The following is an 18,912-nucleotide window of genomic DNA, read 5'->3' as shown; positions in this document are numbered from 1 at the left end:
GGGGGGGGGGCCCATTTTGGAATCTTGGTGCTGTGGAATGGATCTGGTTGTTCTACAAGTCTGGGTTCTTCAGAGGGAGCAGAGGAGGACTCGGAGGTCCTTTTGGGCTCCCAGTCCCCTGTGGATTCCAATTCCCCCCTGTTGGGAGGGCAGGTGTAGGATTACCATATGGCTCCAGAAAAAGGAGGACAGATTGAGCCAGTCTGGGTTTTACTTCCATTGCTTTCAATGGAAGCAAAATCTGGACTGGATCAATGTGTCCTTCTTTTTTCTGGAGCCATATGGTAACCCTAGTGCAGGGGAGGAGCAGTCCCATGGGTTCTGGCTCCTTTGTCATGAGGAGCTATCTCGTCTCATAGACGAGGTTGCAAGGGCCGTGGCTAAAGTTAAGCAACCTGCAGTGGGTCCCTTGGGACCCAAAAGTGGTTTCTGCTCCATTTGGCTCCCATCCGCTTGATAAGGGTGAAATGCGAGTTCCCCTCAGGATGCTGGGTTCTTACTCATCTCTATGCCTTCGCTCAGAAGATTGGAAAGTGTTGGGTCTTTCTGATGGTGGACCCCCTGGTTACGGCAGTTACACATATGATTGCTGTACCTGTCCAATGGGGCTCAGCCCTCAAGGAGTTCCATGAAAAGAATACAGAGCAGCAGGTCCACTTGGCCTTTCCAGTGGGGGATCCAGCATTCAGTCTGCTATTTGTGGCGGTTAGGTAGCTCCATGCTGCATTGGTTCCAGCAGTTGCTGGAGCCCCTGGAGATCTTTCCTTGAGTATGAGACAGCCTTTTTGAGCAGACGTTCTATATGATATGGCCAGTCTGGCTTCCTGCTCAGTGGTGCCGATAGGGGTCACCGTTGATTGGCTATGCCACTGGATGTGGATGTGGCTTCCAAGAAGGTTTTGAGTTAGCTGCCCTTAGGGGACGCTTGCTTTTGTTGGTGATGAGTGTGAAAAGTTGGTGAATGATATGGGGGAGGTGTGGCTTTCTGTCTCCCTGAGTTGCATAAGGCTGCACAGCGGTTCTTGGCCTCAAAGGAGGGTGGACTGCTCAGTACTCTTTGCCCAGGTGGGGGACAGAGTAGGTCCTTCAAGCAGGGGTCATTTCGAGGCGCCAAGTGAGCTGGGTCCTGAGGTCCCTCAGCTGCAGCTGCTTGGCCTGCCCAATGAGGGTGCCCCTCATTCTTACCGGTACAGGCTGTCTCTCTTCTACAATGAGTGGGTCCATTCACCTCAGATCAGGGGGTTCTGGAGGTGGTTGAGAAGGGGTATTCCATGGTGTTCGCCTGTCCAGTTCCAGATGCCTTCATGACCTCTCCCTGCAGCTCAGTTCTAAAGTGCCAGGTTGTTGTTACCCTTCAACAGCTCTTCAACTTATAGGAGCGGTGGCACCAGTTCTGCTGGCAGATGGAGTACTTGTCCAGGTCACACTCTGTTTCACGGTCCCAAAGAGGAGCGGTTCTTCCCCCCCCCCCCCCCCCCCCCCGCATCCTGGACCACAAGGGGTGGATGCTTGTCTGCGACTCCAAGTGCTTCCAGTTGGAAACCCTTCTCTGTCATTGCCTCGATACAGCCCAGGGGAGTTCTGGACTTCCATGGACCTCCTTGAGGGCTACCTCCACTTCCCCCATTATGGATCATCCAAAGAGATATCTGCGCTTCTATGTGTTGGGGTGGCATTTTCAGTTTTGGACGTTGTCCTTTAGAAGTTAATTTTGTGATTTGCAGCCATATGGGTTTCTGTGATATGGCTATATCCTGGTCTATGCAGGGTAGCAAGTGCCACTCTGTGGTGTTTTACTTGATTATCATTGATGGGGCTTGGGCAGATGTGTACTGGATTGTTCCAGGGAGCACCTATGTTTATGCTGATATCACTGGCAAAATTCAGTTTTCTCTACCTCCGCCTGCTGGTAGGAAGGTATAATACACATGGGTTCAGAACAATGTCACTGACTAAAGGAAAGAAAATAATCAGGTAAGACATAATTTCTCCTTAGTGCCCACATGGTGACATGTGGCATTTTCATTTGTGCCAGAAAACTCCAAATTCATTCTTTCCTTGTTCTTTCTTCTCGTTACTAATATGTAATCTCAATATAAGCAAGTGTGGTGAATGTCCTTTCTTTTAGAATTATTTTGACTAGTATTATTGAACCTGAAAATTCAAGCCATAGCTAATTTAGGGCTCAATTTACAACAGCATGTCACCATGTTAGTGCACATTAATAGTAAATGGGGCCTATGGCATAAAATGGAACCTGTAGACATTTGATAACACCTTTTATTAATGTGTGTGTCTTTTCAACCTGCATTAGCAAAAAAACCCAAAAAACTTTTGAATGCTGTATAAGAAAATGTAATACCAGTAATGAATAAAATCTAGTGCAGAACAGTCCAACGAACAGCAAAATTAAGCAGTTAATATTTCAGTATTTTGTATGTGTTTCTTTTTCCTACACAGGCTCGCTTTTCATATATGCGAATAAAGTATCTCTTCTTTTCATGGCTAGTGGTTTTTGTCGGCAGCTGGATTGTATACGTTCAGTACTCAACTTACACAGAGCTGTGCAGAGGACATGATTGTAAGAAAAGCATAGTAAGCAATTTCTACTTTGTGTTTCTCAGTTTACCGAATACAATAAAACATATTCAAAAGACTTGGGTAAGCGTGTTGTCTTTTTAATGAAAATATTTGGGAATTAGTGTATGAGAAGGCTGTGTATTAATGTTGAGTCTATGCTCATAGAAGGTTGTTCTCTGGTTCTTAAGGTAGCACTAGGTTTTATTAACCCATTAGTGCCCAGTGTTCCCATATGGGAACAAATCAGTTTGTTCCCATGTGGCTTATTATGGGAACATTGGGCACTAATGGGTTAAACAATCCTACCAGAAGCCTTTGTGAAAGTAAAACCAGGCTTGACACTTGATGTATCAGTGCCCAATACCAAAGGAAGCTGTTAGCATTTTTTAAAGGTAAAGAGAACTATGGCCACTCCAGTGGCTCACTGTCCATAGTGCTCTGTGCTGCCATGCATATGCTCTGGGCTTGGTTTCCAGGCTAGTCTTCTGTGTGGTTGGGCTGGAAATAATGTGGAGGCAGCATTCACATCTTTCAGGGGAGGGAGGAAATCTTGGCCTTTCCTCGGGAGTAATTACATGTGGCCGGGATTAGGACCCATGTTAAGTGGGGCTGAGAGGAAGCCATGACTTGTAGTTTCTGTCTGAGAGTTATTACTGGGATGGCTGGACTGAGTTGAAAAAGGGCTATAAATATAAGGGAAATCCTCAAATATTTATGAATGAAGGTTCATAGGGCTCCTTTTACTAAGCTGTGGAAACTACTGGTGCCTGCTTACTGTAGCTTAAAGGGCTTACCACAGGATGTGCTGAGGAGTCCTGTGGCAATTTAGCCATATGTGTGCGCAAACCACATGCTAAAAAATTTTTATTTTTCTGCAGAGGGTGTGTGTCTGGGGGTGGAGAGTGGACATTCAGTTAGTGCAGCTACATTACCATGCATTAACTGGTTAGCAAAAAATCAGTGTGTGAGCTCTTACCACTTACAGAATAGGTATTGTGCTAATTTTTGTTATTGCTATTAGTATAGGGCCATTATTAACATATGGACATTAATTCAGAAAATTGAAAATTGGCAATTTTCCGGTTACGCTAAAAATGGCCTTAGTGCACAGGAAAGACCCATGTAAGGGTGTGCTAAGGCCACTTTTTCCTGCAGCTTGGTAATAGGAGCCCATAATGTGAAAGACCAGAAGGGACTCATTCCAATTTGAGCTGGAATCCCAAAGGAGCTGGAGGAAACTGCTGGACAAGAAAACGATAAAGCAAACTGAGTGGAATCTCAGAAGCAGTGCTGGTATGTCATGAACAGAACAAATGTAAGAGTTTCCTATCTTTTTATGTATTTTATCCAGTTGATAAGAGGGGTATGTGTTTGAAAGGTTTTAAGAGTGTGCTCAATTCAATTACTGCAGGCTTGTCCAACCCTTGGCCCGCCAACCTCAATTTCATGGCCCGCAAAAGCTCTGGGTGAAGTCCTCCGATAGGATCCGTTTCTCTGCTACAGCTGGTCTAACCAAGAGCTTGAGCCTGTTCCCATGGTATCAAGTCCTGTGAGACTTAATTCTGCAAAACCAACTTCAACTTCTGGTGCTGTGTGGCTCAACCTTGTGGCAAAATCAGTTACGGCAGAGAAGCGGATCCCATTGGAGACCTTCACCTGGAGCCCTTTTTGGCTCTTCTCTGTATAGTAAAATGAACACTGGTAATAAAAACACACGTTTCAGTCCACATGGAGCCTACAGCTCATCCTAACAAATCTTCTCTTTCCATTTTGTTAGCTCTACTATTTTTTCTTTCTAATACCATATCCCTGATGAACCAGAGAATACGCCCCTCGCTCCTATTCATTTCTCTGATGCAGCCACAAGAAAAAAATTAAAGCAACCTTAAGATATAAATTGGTTTCCTTTTCACTCAGCAATAAAAGGCAGAAAGGAGCCTAGGGAGCACAAAAAAACAGGATTTTACAAAAGGGGTTTTGTGTTCTTAGAACACTGGATTGGTTCCTGCTCCAGCTAGTTTGGAGAGGGAAAACAGGTGAAGGATAATGGGTGAGAGAGAGAGAAAGAAACTAGAGAAATGGGGCAAGAGTGGATGGATGGAAAGGGAGAGAGAAATGGGGCAAGTCGGGGAGGAAATGACATCTGGCATCTTGACAGCAGCTTAGGAGCAGTGCTCTGGAGCATGTTGACAAATTGATTTAATATTCTCCTACCCGTATCTTAGTGCTGCTGTGGTCGATATTTTTATTTTTTCTCATGGGTGAGGTTCCTGGCAGTGTCCTGATGGTGTCCAAAATGCGGCAAATGAACATTAAGACCTTCTTTCAAACTGCGACACTGCAGTCTTCCAAGCATGCTGCCAAAATGGCGGCCGAGGTGTTGGCGCAAAGAGGGAAGAGCCTGGCGGGGACTTGGTGCCACTCTGAGAGGAAATTCAGAAAAGCTTTCAAGAGTTGAAAGGCGAATTAGTGACTTTTATAAAGTGGAAATTCATCATGAGTTTGCAACTATTAAAAAAAGATCTAACTGACTTATGTCTCCACCTCCCCTAAATGGGAGCCAATCTGGATAGTTATGGAGAGGATGTTATTACTTTACAGGATTGGGTGACCAAATTGGCAAAGCAAAAGAAGGAGACAGTTCTGCAGTTAGAGGATCTCCAGAATAGATCTTGTAAGCAAAATCTACATTCAAGGTGTCCCATTGTGAAATTGCAGTGTCGGGAGGTAGTCCAGGAGATCTGCCAGGGCCTTCTACGAGGCCAGACCTCCCCGATTACCCTGATGGAGCTTCTCTTTGAGCGTGCACACCAGGTTGCAGGGTCCAAAGATCGCAATCTGCCCTGAGACATAATTGCGTGCTTTCACTGTTTCTCTGACAAGGAACAGGTGCTACGGGCAACACGGAGGCACGATGGCTCTATTACTTGGCAATTTGCTGACACTGAAGTGTATGCGGATATCTCCCCTGCGACCTTGGTACAGCGTAGAGCATTTCTTAATTGTACTGCAGTGCTCCGACAGCACCAGGTGCGTTACAGATAGCTGTTTCCTATTGGAGTGGCGTTTACTAGGGCCGGGAAGTAATATCAGGCTCGCACAGTGGAGGAGCTCAACATTCGTTTTGCGGAAGCTGGATTACCATCTATTTCGTCTCCCAGTGGCCCTCCCCTGGGGTCATTGCCAGGCCTTTACTTGGTGGGGCCCCCAGGATGGCTTTGGGGGGCTCAGGATCCTAAGTGACTTGCATCTCGGGGCATAGACTCTGGACATGGTCTTTCTCAATTTGTTGTTGAGATTTCTGGTTGTTTTTTTACTATTGGGTTTTCTGGGTAGCCTTTCACCAGCTATCTGGTGGGGATAAGTAGAATCCCTCGCCTTATTTTCCATTTTCATTTTATTTGTTAATTTGTGATGTAGCTACTGGAATATGTCAGTTTTTGAAATTTATATCTGCTTTCTCTATTTGTGCAGTACAAAAGGACATATCACTTTCTGTATATCTGATGTTCTCCGAGGACAAGCAGGCTGCTTGTTCTCACGACTGGGTGACGTCCGCGGCAGCCCCCACCAACCGGAAATAAGCTTCGCGGGACGGTCGACACGCAGGGCACGCCCACCGCGCATGCGCGGCCGTCTTCCCGCCCGTGCGCGACCGCTCCCGCCAGTTACTTTTTTTCCGCGACTGAGAGAGTTGTGTTTTCCCCTCTCTCTCGTTTCAGCCGCCGGATTTTTTCGACCGCGTTTACGCGGATCGTCGCTTTTGGCCTGTTCGGCCTCTTCTTCTTCTTCTTTCTCTTTTAATAAAAAAAAAAAAAAAAAAAATTTTGCGCGTGTGGAGCACGCGCTCCTTCTTTTCCCTCGCTTTCTAGCGGGGACGCCTCGTTGCGGCCTAGTGGCCGCTCGGTCGGTTTCAGTTTTCGTGGTGTGATTTTAGCCACCATTGCCGACTTTGACTTCGCCGACGCGATTTTTCCGTCGATGTCCTCGAAGGTCCCGAGTGGATTTAAAAAGTGTGGTCGCTGCGGCCGGCCGATCTCGCAGACCGACACCCACGCTTGGTGCCTCCAGTGCCTCGGGCCGGAGCACAATCTCAAGTCGTGCGTTTTGTGTCTCGGTCTCCGGAAACGGACTCAGGTTGCGAGGCAAGTTCTGCGGGACCGTCTTTTTGGAACTTGCGCCGGCCCCTCGACGTCGACCTCGACGGCATCGGTATCGAAGACCGGTTCTTCGGTACCGGTATCGATGCCCGAGACATCGGCACCGATGGCAGCGACCCCAGGAGAACAGGTCCCGTCGGCCCGCCGGTCCGCCGGCGAGAGTGGGGTAGAGAGACCGCGTGGGCAGTCGGCCCCGGTCACTCCCTCAACTCGTGAGCCACGGGACCGAACCCTGTCGGACCCGGTACCCCGAGACCGAGGGGGATCGACCTCCTCCTCCTCCATGCCCTCCGGCACCGGTGACGTGCACCGGAAAAAAGACAAGAAGCGCCGTCACCGGGAGCCCTCGGTGCACCCTGAAGAGGAGTCGACGCCGAAGCGTCATCGCAGAGAGGAGAGATCTCCGTCGGTGGTGGAGGTACCGACGCGTCGGGGTTCCGGCACCTCGGTGCCGTCTCCTGGCCCCCAGCAGCTTCCGGCACCGACACCCTTACCGGCCCCACCGCCTTTCCCGGCAGCGGGCCTGGACGAGTGCCTCAGAGCCATCCTTCCGGGGATCCTGGAAGGGCTGATGCGCCAGGCTGTGCCGGCGCCGGGGGTGCTTGCGCCCTCGGCGCCGATGACTGTGGCGCCGGCGAGCTCTAGCCCGGCGCCGGGGCAGTCGACACCGCCGCCGCTTGCGGTGCCGGTCTCGACAGCCACGCAGGTGGAGTCCCCGTCGACGTCGATGGAGGGAGCTCCGTCCCCGCCGGCGCGGGAGTCCACCGCTCGACGACACCGAGACCTCGGTGCCTCGACGTCGAGCCGGGCCCGGTACCGGACGCAGCTACATGAGCTAATGTCCGATACCGAGGATGAGGACTCGTGGGGGGAAGAGGAGGACCCGAGATATTTCTCCTCAGAGGAGTCTACGGGCCTTCCCTCGGACCCCACGCCGTCACCGGAGAGGAAGCTCTCACCTCCTGAGAGTCTCTCCTTTGCCTCCTTTGTGCGGGATATGTCTATAAGCATTCCCTTTCCCGTGGTCTCTGTGGAAGAGCCGAGGGCCGAGATGCTCGAGGTCCTCGACTATCCATCACCACCTAGAGAGTCCTCCACGGTACCGCTGCACAATGTCCTGAAGGAGACGCTGCTCCGGAACTGGGTGCGACCACTAACTAATCCCACCATTCCCAAGAAAGCAGAGTCCCAGTACAGGATCCACTCTGACCCAGAGCTCATGCGGCCCCAGTTGCCCCATGACTCAGCGGTCGTGGATTCTGCTCTCAAGAGGGCACGGAGTTCGAGGGATACCGCCTCGGCGCCCCCGGGGCGGGAGTCTCGCACTCTGGACTCATTTGGGAGGAAGGCCTACCAATCCTCCATGCTCGTGACCCGCATCCAATCTTACCTGCTCTATATGAGCATCCACATGCGGACCAATGTGCAACAGCTGGCGGACCTGGTCGATAAGCTCCCGCCGGAGCAGTCCAGGCCTTATCAGGAGGTGGTCAGGCAGCTGAAGGCGTGCAGAAAGTTCCTGTCCAGGGGGATTTTTGACACCTGTGACGTGGCATCTCGTGCTGCGGCCCAAGGTATAGTGATGCGCAGGCTCTCATGGCTGCGTGCCTCTGACCTGGACAACCGCACCCAGCAGAGACTGGCTGACGTCCCTTGCCGGGGGGATAACATTTTCGGTGAGAAGGTCGAGCAGATGGTGGACCAACTGCATCAGCGGGAAACCGCTCTCGACAAGCTCTCCCACCGGGCGCCTTCAGCACCCGCCCCCACGGGTGGGCGTTTTTCCCGGGCACGGCAGGCTGCACCCTATTCTTTTGCAAAGCGTAGGTACAACCAGCCGGCCCGAAGGCCTCGCCAGGCACAGGGACAGCCCCAGCGCGCTCGTTCTCGTCAACAGCGTGCGCCTAAGCAGCCCCCTGCGCCTCCACAGCAAAAGCCGGGGACGGGCTTTTGACTGGATCCACGGGAACATAGCCGCCCTACAAGTGTCCGTACCGGACGATCTGCCGGTCGGAGGGAGGTTAAAATTTTTTCACCAAAGGTGGCCTCTCATAACCTCCGACCAGTGGGTTCTCCAAATAGTGCGGTGCGGATACGCCCTGAATTTGGCCTCCCTGCCTCCAAATTGTCCTTCGGGAGCTCAGTCTTTCAGCTCCCTTCACAAGCAGGTACTTGCAGAGGAACTCTCCGCCCTTCTCAGCGCCAATGCGGTCGAGCCCGTACCACCCGGGCAGGAAGGGCAGGGATTCTATTCCAGGTACTTCCTTGTGGAAAAGAAAACAGGGGGGATGCGTCCCATCCTAGACCTGAGAGGCCTGAACAAATTCCTGGTCAAAGAAAAGTTCAGGATGCTTTCCTTGGGCACCCTTCTGCCAATGATTCAGAAAAACGATTGGCTATGTTCCCTGGATTTAAAGGACGCATACACTCACATCCCGATACTGCCAGCTCACAGACAGTATCTCAGATTCCGCCTGGGCGCACGGCACTTTCAGTATTGTGTGCTGCCCTTTGGGCTCGCCTCTGCCCCACGAGTGTTTACAAAGTGCCTCGTGGTGGTGGCGGCGTATCTACGCAAGCTGGGAGTGCACGTGTTCCCATATCTCGACGATTGGCTGGTCAAGAGCACCTCGGAGGCAGGAGCCCTCCGGTCCATGCAGTGCACTATTCAACTTCTGGAGCTGCTGGGGTTTGTGATAAATTACCCAAAGTCCCATCTCCAGCCTACTCAGTCTCTGGAATTCATAGGAGCGCTGCTGAATACCCAGACGGCTCAGGCCTACCTTCCCGAAGCGAGGGCTACCAATCTCTTGGCCCTGGCTTCGCAGACCAGAGCGTCTCAGCAGATCACAGCTCGGCAGATGTTGAGACTTCTGGGTCATATGGCCTCCACAGTTCATGTGACTCCCATGGCTCGTCTTCACATGAGATCTGCTCAATGGACCCTAGCTTCCCAGTGGTTTCAAGCCACCGGGAATCTAGAAGATGTCATCCGCCTCTCCACCAGTTGCCGCACTTCACTGCTCTGGTGGACCATCCGGACCAATTTGACCCTGGGACGTCCATTCCAAATTCCGCAGCCCACGAAAGTGCTGACGACGGATGCATCTCGCCTGGGGTGGGGAGCCCATGTCGATGGGCTCCACACTCAGGGTCTGTGGTCCCTCCAGGAAAAGGATCTGCAGATCAACCTCCTGGAGCTCCGAGCGATCTGGAACGCACTGAAGGCTTTCAGAGATCGGCTGTCCTGTCAAATTATCCAAATTCGGACAGACAATCAGGTTGCAATGTATTACGTCAACAAGCAGGGGGGCACCGGATCTCGCCCCCTGTGCCAGGAGGCCGTCGGGATGTGGCGTTGGGCGTGTCGGTTCGGCATGCTCCTCCAAGCCACGTACCTGGCAGGCGTAAACAACAGTCTGGCCGACAGACTGAGCAGAGTCATGCAACCGCACGAGTGGTCGCTCCATGCCAGAGTGGTACGCAAGATCTTCCGAGCGTGGGGCACCCCCTCGGTGGACCTTTTCGCCTCTCAGACCAACCACAAGCTGCCTCTGTTCTGTTCCAGACTTCAGGCACACGGCAGGCTAGCGTCGGATGCCTTTCTCCTCCATTGGGGGACCGGCCTCCTGTATGCTTATCCTCCCATACCTTTGGTGGGGAAGACCTTACTGAAGCTCAAGCAAGACCGCGGCACCATGATTCTGATCGCGCCCTTTTGGCCCCGTCAGATCTGGTTCCCTCTTCTTCTGGAGTTGTCCTCCGAAGAACCGTGGAGATTGGAGTGTTTTCCGACTCTCATTTCGCAGAACGACGGAGCGTTGCTGCACCCCAACCTCCAGTCTCTGGCTCTCACGGCCTGGATGTTGAGGGCGTAGACTTCACTGCGTTGGGTCTGTCTGAGGGTGTCTCCCGGGTCTTGCTTGCCTCTAGGAAGGATTCCACTAAAAAGAGTTACTTTTTCAAGTGGAGGAGGTTTGTCGTGTGGTGTGAGAGCATGGCCCTAGAACCTCGTTCTTGCCCTGCACAGAACCTGCTTGAATACCTTCTGCACTTATCAGAGTCTGGCCTCAAGACCAACTCAGTAAGGAATCACCTTAGTGCGATTAGTGCTTACCATTATCGTGTGGAAGGAAAAGCCATCTCTGGAGAGCCTTTAGTCGTTCGATTCATGAGAGGCTTGCTTTTGTCAAAGCCCCCTATCAAGCCTCCTGTTGTGTCATGGGATCTCAACGTCGTCCTCACCCAGCTGATGAAACCTCCTTTTGAGCCACTGGATACCTGCCATCTGAAGTACTTGACCTGGAAGGTCATTTTCTTGGTGGCAGTTACTTCAGCTCGTAGGGTCAGTGAGCTTCAAGCCCTAGTAGCTCATGCTCCATATACCAAATTTCATCACAACAGAGTAGTGCTCCGCACCCACCCAAAGTTCCTGCCGAAGGTGGTGTCGGAGTTCCATCTTAACCAGTCAATTGTCTTGCCAACATTCTTCCCCAGGCCGCACACCCGCCCTGCTGAACGTCAGTTGCACACATTGGACTGCAAGAGAGCATTGGCCTTCTACTTGGAGCGGACACAGCCCCACAGACAGTCCGCCCAATTGTTTGTTTCTTTCGACCCTAACAGGCTAGGGGTCGCTGTCGGGAAACGCACCATCTCCAATTGGCTAGCAGATTGCATTTCCTTCACTTACGCCCAGGCTGGGCTGACTCTTGAGGGTCATGTCACGGCTCATAGTGTTAGAGCCATGGCAGCGTCAGTGGCCCACTTGAAGTCAGCCACTATTGAAGAGATTTGCAAGGCTGCGACGTGGTCATCTGTCCACACATTCACATCACATTACTGCCTCCAGCAGGATACCCGACGCGACAGTCGGTTCGGGCAGTCGGTGCTGCAGAATCTGTTTGGGGTGTAAATCCAACTCCACCCTCCAGGACCCGAATTTATTCTGGTCAGGCTGCACTCTCAGTTAGTTGTTCTTCGTAGGTCAATTTCTGTTGTTTCCTCGCCGTTGCGAGGTTCAATTGACCTGGGTTCTTGTTTTGAGTGAGCCTGAGAGCTAGGGATACCCCAGTCGTGAGAACAAGCAGCCTGCTTGTCCTCGGAGAAAGGGTATGATACATACCTGTAGCAGTTGTTCTCCGAGGACAGCAGGCTGATTGTTCTCACCTTCCCTCCCTCCTCCCCTTTGGAGTTGTGTATTTCATATTTTTTGCTAGTCATTCAACTGGCGGGAGCGGTCGCGCACGGGCGGGAAGACGGCCGCGCATGCGCGGTGGGCGTGCCCTGCGTGTCGACCGTCCCGCGAAGCTTATTTCCGGTTGGTGGGGGCTGCCGCGGACGTCACCCAGTCGTGAGAACAATCAGCCTGCTGTCCTCGGAGAACAACTGCTACAGGTATGTATCATACCCTTTCTGTATGCAGAGTTTGGCTTCTTAGGGGTTCAGGAAGATGCTGGATTAGGGAGCTAGGCCTGTCTGGGAGCCAAGTGTTAACAAACTTGTATATATTTCCTGAATACTGTAAATATTGTTGCATTATTTTGAATTTTTTGGCACTTAATTTCTGGAGTGTATGTGATTCTCAGAAAGAAAGCATTAGTGCATGTGTGTTTCAGCCCTCCGAATGTTACAAACTATAAAATGTGGCCCCTAATAGAAAAGGTTGGACAAGCCCGAACTACTGCATCATGGTGACTGAAGTAAATTGCAGGGCTGAACTGATCTTAATACCCAAAATCAAACCTAAAAATGAAATATTTTCAAGAAAAGTTTGTAAACCGTAACAATGTTTATAATAGGTCTGTAAACAAATTTTCAACACACTCACAGTCCTTGAGCAGTGCTTTTGGAAGCATCTCTTTCAGTGTCAGTTTGTCCATGATACTGGAAGATTTTTTTTTTTTTAGAAGTAATTTCTATATTCCTCTGCAAGGAAGAAGATAAATTTAATGTTTGTATTAAGTAATCTTTAAGTACTTTTATGAGCACACCTCAGTGCTTTCTAGCAAAGAGATGCCAGTACTCACATGCAGGGCCATTCCTAAAGAGTGGGGTGACTATTCAGCGACCCATTACTATCCATGCCCCCACTGCAGCCATGGTGGCATTGCGAGTATCACCTTAGTCTTTAGAACAACCTCTTGTTGGGAAAGAGAATAAACTGGACTGCGGCAAATCAGTGGCGTAGCCAAGGGTGGGCTGGGGTGGGCCCAGGCCCACCCACTTTAGGTTCAGGCCCACCAAGTAGCAGCACACCTATAATGTGGCTGGCAGGGACCCCAAGCCCCACCAGCCAAAAACTCCCAACAACTGTTTGCTGCCGTTGAAAATCTGCTATTTAAAAGGTATATGGGGGAGAGGGGATGTTTGAAAGGCCATATGGCATGCAGGCGAGAGAGGGAGAAACCAAATCACTTGTAGGACAAGGCGGAGTTCTGCCCACCCACCTTGGGTCCAGGCCCACCCAAACTTGGGTGTCTGGCTACGCCCCTGCGGCAAATGCCTCCACAGAAACTATATGCTCACCTTGGTCACATGCAAATATAGATAGAGCCTAAGCAATTACAGAATAAATGAGCATGTATCGGAAACAAAAACTGTACTGGAAACCAGGGGCGTATCTGCGTGGGGCCTCAGGGGGCTGGGCCCCCGCAGATTTTGCCCTGGACCCCCCTACCGCCATCAACCCTCCCCCGCTGCTGTTGCTTACCTTTGCTGGCGGGGGGCCCCAACCCCCGCCAGCCGAGGTCCGCTTCCACCTGCCGCTGCCTTAAAAACTACTTCTTCAGCTGGCGGGGGACCCCAAACCCCCGCCAGCCGCCCCGCGGTGTTTAAAGTTCATCTTCGGCCTCCGTGGCCATGCTGTTGTTGATAGGAGCTGTTGAATCCACTTCGGAGTCTGACGTCGTTGTACAAAAGTGGTGACGGAGAAGAAACTACAGGCCGGTAAGCCTCAGTTCAATTGTTGGAAAAGTAATGGAAGCGATGCTGACGGAAAGGATAGTGACTTTCCTGGAATCCAATAGGTTACAACATGAGACAACATTGTTTTACCAAAGGTAAATCTTGCCAAACAAATCTGATTGATTGAATTCTTTCACTGGGTGACGAGAGAATTGGATCAAGGATGTGCGCTAGATGCATTCTACTTAGATTTTAGCAAAGCTGTTGACACGGTTCCTCATAGGAGGCTCTTGAATAAACTTGACAGGCTGAAGTTAGGACCCAAAGTGGTGAACTGGATTAGGAACTGGTTGACGGATAGATGCCAGAGGATGGTTGTTAATGGAATTCACTCTGAGGAAGGAAAGGCAAGTAGTGGAGTGCCTCAAGGATCTGCTCAATGTATTTGTGAGTGACATTGCCAAAGGGTTAGAAGGTAAGGTTTGCCTTTTTGTGGATGATACCAAGATTTGTAACAGAGTAGACACACCGGAGGGTGTGGAAAACATGAAAAAGGATCTGCAAAAGTTAGAAGAATAGTGTAATGTTTGGGAATTGAACATGCAAAGAAGTGCAAAGTGATGCATCTAAGGAGTACAAATCCAAGGATGATGTATATGTTAGGCAGTGAGAAGCTGATATGCACAGACAGGGAGAAGGACCTTGGGGTGATAGTATCTGAGGATCTGAAGGCGACGAAACAGTGTTACAAGGCAGTGGCTGTAGCCAGAAGGATGCTAGGTTGTTTAGACAGGGGTGTAGTCAGCAGAAGAAAGGAGGTGTTGATGCCCCTGTACAAATCTTTGATGAGGCCCCACCTGGAGTATTGTGTTCAGTTTTAGAGACTGTATCTTGCTAAAGATGTAAAAAGATTTGAAGCAGCTCAGAGGAAGGGGACAAAAATGGCATGGAGCTTGCGCCAAAATACATATGAGAAGAGACTGGAAGATCTGAATGTGTATACCCTAGAGGAGAGGACGGAAACTCCAGTAATTTGGAACATGAGGACAGTGCCTGTCAGACTTTTACAGTCTGTGTCCCGCAATGACAAGATGGATTTGAATAGGCTGGAGTGGGCTTTGACGGCAACTCCAGTAGTTAGAACATAAGGACAGAGCCAGGTGGACTTCTGTGGGATGTGTTCCAGAAACGCCAAATAAAAACCGTGATCAAATATATAATATCATGTTCATTGTTGATTTTAATCTTGAATTGATAATGAATGTGACTGTTGGGCAGGCTGGATGGACCATTCAGGTCTTTATCAGCAGTCATTTACTATGTTGTGTGTTTTATGTATTTCCAAACACTTGATATACTGCAAATTAAGCCTATATAGGCAACTAAGCGGTTTACAATAGTTTAAAAACAAAACAAGACACTTTCTTTCTGTAACTGCTGGTGGGGGAAGGGAGAAAAGGAAAAGGTCCTTGAATCAGGAGAAGGAGAAAAGTCTGTGAAACAGATTAAAAGGTATTAGAGAAAAGAGAGGTTTTTAGAAGAGCTCTGAACGATAGAAGGGACTTATTGGCTTTGAACAATGGAGGAAGATCATTCTAAAATCTGAGGCCTAAATAGCTAAATGCGGTCTCACGGGAAAGAGAAGTGCAAAGCTGTAACAAATTCTAAATTTGATGAATGCAGGTAATTCTGTTTTTTAATTATTTTCATTAATATTTCAATTCTAATATATTTCCCATCTTCCCATCTAATATATTTCCCCAGGCTTGGTTTATTCCACTCAAAACATTTAATAAAAATTGGGATTAATTTTTGTCTTTCACCATCACTGAGCTCTCTTAATCATTAACATCTGGATTTGAATTTCTACCACTGCTCCCACCCCATACCAGCCCCAGTCCAACATTCACACTCCATTACCTCATTAGCATCAGTCAAGACTTTGCCCACTGAAGAAAGTACTTCCACATTTGCATCTTATTGTTGTGTATTGCATTAGTCTACGTGACTTGCAGTGACCCAAATGTTTGGGCTTAAGCTTGGTCCCAGTGTGCTGCCAATGCTAATCCAATGGCTTTGAATTCCAATACAGTCAGTTTGTCCATTGCCCCTTTTGCCCCATGCATTTAACATTTCATAGTGCCATTTCTATTCTGGACTGCGGAGGAGTCGGCCTCTGTTCCGGGCTAAGAGTCGCCCTATCAGTGCTAAGGTCCGTTAGATCTCTCAACAGTCCTCCCGAAGCGGATTCTGCAGCTATGGCGAACCACAGCACTGCTTCCTCCCATGTTGTCTGCACCAAGTGCCCCGGCATCACCTGAGCCAGAGGGCTGCTCTTCAGTGTGCCTTTCCACTGCCCCATTCCGCACAGCCGAAGGCAGAAGCAGCAGCGTTCGGAGTTCATAGAGGTAGGGAGGAGAAACACGATCACATATCTGCTCCCGATGCCATCTTGACCCCCTGCTTGGGCCTGCTATTAAATATTAAGCCCTCATCAAACGTTTTTCTAAAGCCTCCCTGCCTCCCCAGAATAAATCCAGTCTGGTCCTGATGTATCAGTCCCTGCAGTACCCTTAACACCCTGTCAGTCAGCACCTTGGTTACGATTTTCGTATCTTCTCCTTTATGAATCACAGTGCTCCCTATTAGGTTTATATAGTAGGGTAATTGCCCATCACCTTCCAGAGATATGAAAAAATTGCACTAGGGAGTTGAAAAGTCGTGGAAAATTTTTACCATGAACCTTACCTGACTTCAAAGATTTAATTGTCACTCAGCAGTTAGTCTATCAGTGAACCTCCTGCTTCTCTTCTATTAATTTGAGGAGATTTACTCTTTCCAAATACAGCCCAATCTCTTAATCAGAGGCAATTTTTTTTTTGGCTTATATAGTTTCCTGTAAAATTTCACAAGTTTTGTCCTAATGCTTTTAATTCCAGTTAGCACCCCTCCTTTGTGTGATCTTTTTTTTAAGAATTTGATTTCTACCCTATGGGCCATCATTTTTACTTGCTTTGTTGCCATATTCAAAAAAGGCCTATTGGAAAATATTCATCGTGTGTTCTGTCCTCAGCATGCAGTGACTTCCTAGTCCATTCAGGTTGTTTCGCCACCCTAGTTCACCATCCCTGTTTAGGTTAATCTTTAAGTTTTGCTCTCAGCCCAAACTCTTCAGCTTTTAGCTGTCTGCCATAGCTGCAAAGAAAAGAGTGCAATGAAACTTCCCCTCATTGCAGCTTTCAACCATTCCCACACTGTGCTAGGAGTGTGTTCATCCCCCTTGTTATTCTGTAGAAATTTTGGGGTATTGTTTTCAATTTGCATCACTGTACCTTTTATCTTCCAGTACACTATCATTCAGCCTGGAGGAGTATCCCGATGGTTAGTGCAGTGGACCTTGATCCTGGGGAACTGGGTTCGATTCCCACTGCTTCTCCTTGTGACTCTGGGCAAGTCACTTAACCCTCCATTGCCCCATGTACAAATATGAATGTAGTTGCAAAAACCACAGAAAGGCAGTATAACAAGTCCCATTTCCCTTTCCCCTCCAGACTCTTGTTGTAGCTTTCTCATTTCTAGCTATACTTGAGCCTGGCCAGACCAGGTGATGGTCTCGACCATAACCCTACCCACCATCTGTATTGGTCTTTCTTCCAGACTGCATTCCTGTCTGTGCCTCAGAGACAGGAGTTGCCTTCTGGAGATCTCCTGGGGGGGACCCTCGAGTAAATCTTTACTCCCCCAGGCAGAATTCCAGGCAAGAAAAACTCTGGCTATGAAATAAGTATTAGACACAATAAATGTTTATTCAAATTGGCAAAGAAGCCAATCAGTAATTATTGAAATAGTAACAAATAAACTCCCAATACAGTATAATATGTAGCAAATAAAAACAGAGTTTTCCCTGGGAGCTGTCAATATGTCCACCTGCTAGTGGACACACTGAGGCTCGCCATCCTCAGTTCTGTTTCCTCGTAATTACTTTTTTCTTCCTTTCTTCATTATCTTAATTATAATTACCCTTCCTACCTAATGAATATGCATCTTTCCAGAATATTCTATTCCTTTTATGGTAAAATCCTGTTCCAGCACATTCTATCATATTCCAACTTCTATTATTTATTTGACAGTTTAAAACCTGTCATATAAAGCATAAGTTTTCATTTGATATGGGTTGACTTATGTCCTTGGTATGCACAGTCATCATACTAGTCCCCTCCACCCTCTTGCTTAGCCTACAGTTTTACCCACACCCACTTACTTCTTCTTCCGATTGTTTATCTGGATACAGTAGGCGTCCTTAGTATAGGAGTCTCTGTCTCTTAGTTGATGACCAGCAACTTATCACAAGTTAGTGTAGGTGAAATGTCAAACCACAAATTTCTACAGCCTTAGCAGAAAAAATACAGTTGTATAGCTGTCTTGCATTTCCAGATCTGCTCCCAGCTCAAGAAAAGCAAAACAGCAATATTAAAAGAAAAACTAGAAATATGTGTGGTTTGCACCTTTTCATGGCCTCTATGATATACAAGACATAACAGAAACTTAGTATAGTAGTTATAATTTGTATTTAACTCGCACCTCACTGAGTTACATTCAGGTACACTTGTTATTTCCCTGTCCCTGGAAGGCTTACAAACTTGTTTTTGTATCTGAGTCAATGGAGGGTTATGTGACTTGCCCAAGTCTTGCCCTGCAGGAGCAGCAGCAGGATTTGAACTTGGATTCCCAGGTTGTCAGCCTTGTGCTCTCATTGTAGGTGCAATACAGATAGCACTCTTTTGAGGATTTATTGGGTTACCTGACAGTGTAAATTACGACAGAAATGAGTCCCAAACAAAACTAGAATACACAGCACAACAGGAAAACGCCTCTATGTGAAGTCCAAGAAGAAGATAGAGCGTGTGACACAAGCTTCAATACAGGGAACATCTGTCACAATTTATTGCACCAAACAAAGACCCAACACGGGGCCGTGTTTCAGCGGTAAGAACTGCCTGCCTCAGTGGTCAAAAATACATCTGTGAAAAAAAATATATACATACAATAAACATGATTGAATTTAATAACATATTAAAAAAAGGAACATGTATAAATATAAACAAATGAATAAACGTGAACTCCATATACATAAAAAAAACAAAGGATGTCATAGATAGATAGATAGATGAAAAAGGCATTAACATACCTTATAAAGTGAAACATTCATCTGCAATGTGGTATCACATGAATGTAGCTGGGGAATACTCGTGTAAAGGGCATGGAA

The 18,912-nt window shown here is 48.5% G+C and overlaps 1 protein-coding gene across 5 annotated transcripts in view; it reads left to right on the top strand.

The window, feature by feature from the left end:
- DIPK1A (divergent protein kinase domain 1A) overlaps positions 1-18,912 on the top strand; it is a 69,523-nt gene that overhangs the window by 40,060 nt on the left and 10,551 nt on the right. For 4 of the 5 annotated variants that reach the window (XM_030206015.1, XM_030206016.1, XM_030206017.1 and 1 more), the window contains one exon: positions 2,461-2,595. In XM_030206015.1, the coding sequence (XP_030061875.1) occupies positions 2,461-2,595 (135 nt within the window). Of the gene's footprint in view, positions 1-2,460; positions 2,596-18,912 lie in introns of those variants that run through there. The other variant, XM_030206019.1, reaches the window with a different exon arrangement.

The sequence above is a fragment of the Microcaecilia unicolor genome, chromosome 6 (assembly GCF_901765095.1).
Source record: "Microcaecilia unicolor chromosome 6, aMicUni1.1, whole genome shotgun sequence".
NCBI lineage: Eukaryota > Metazoa > Chordata > Amphibia > Gymnophiona > Siphonopidae > Microcaecilia > Microcaecilia unicolor.
Note: the sequence above shows the minus strand (reverse complement) of the source record. Positions and strands in the feature narration are given on the sequence as shown.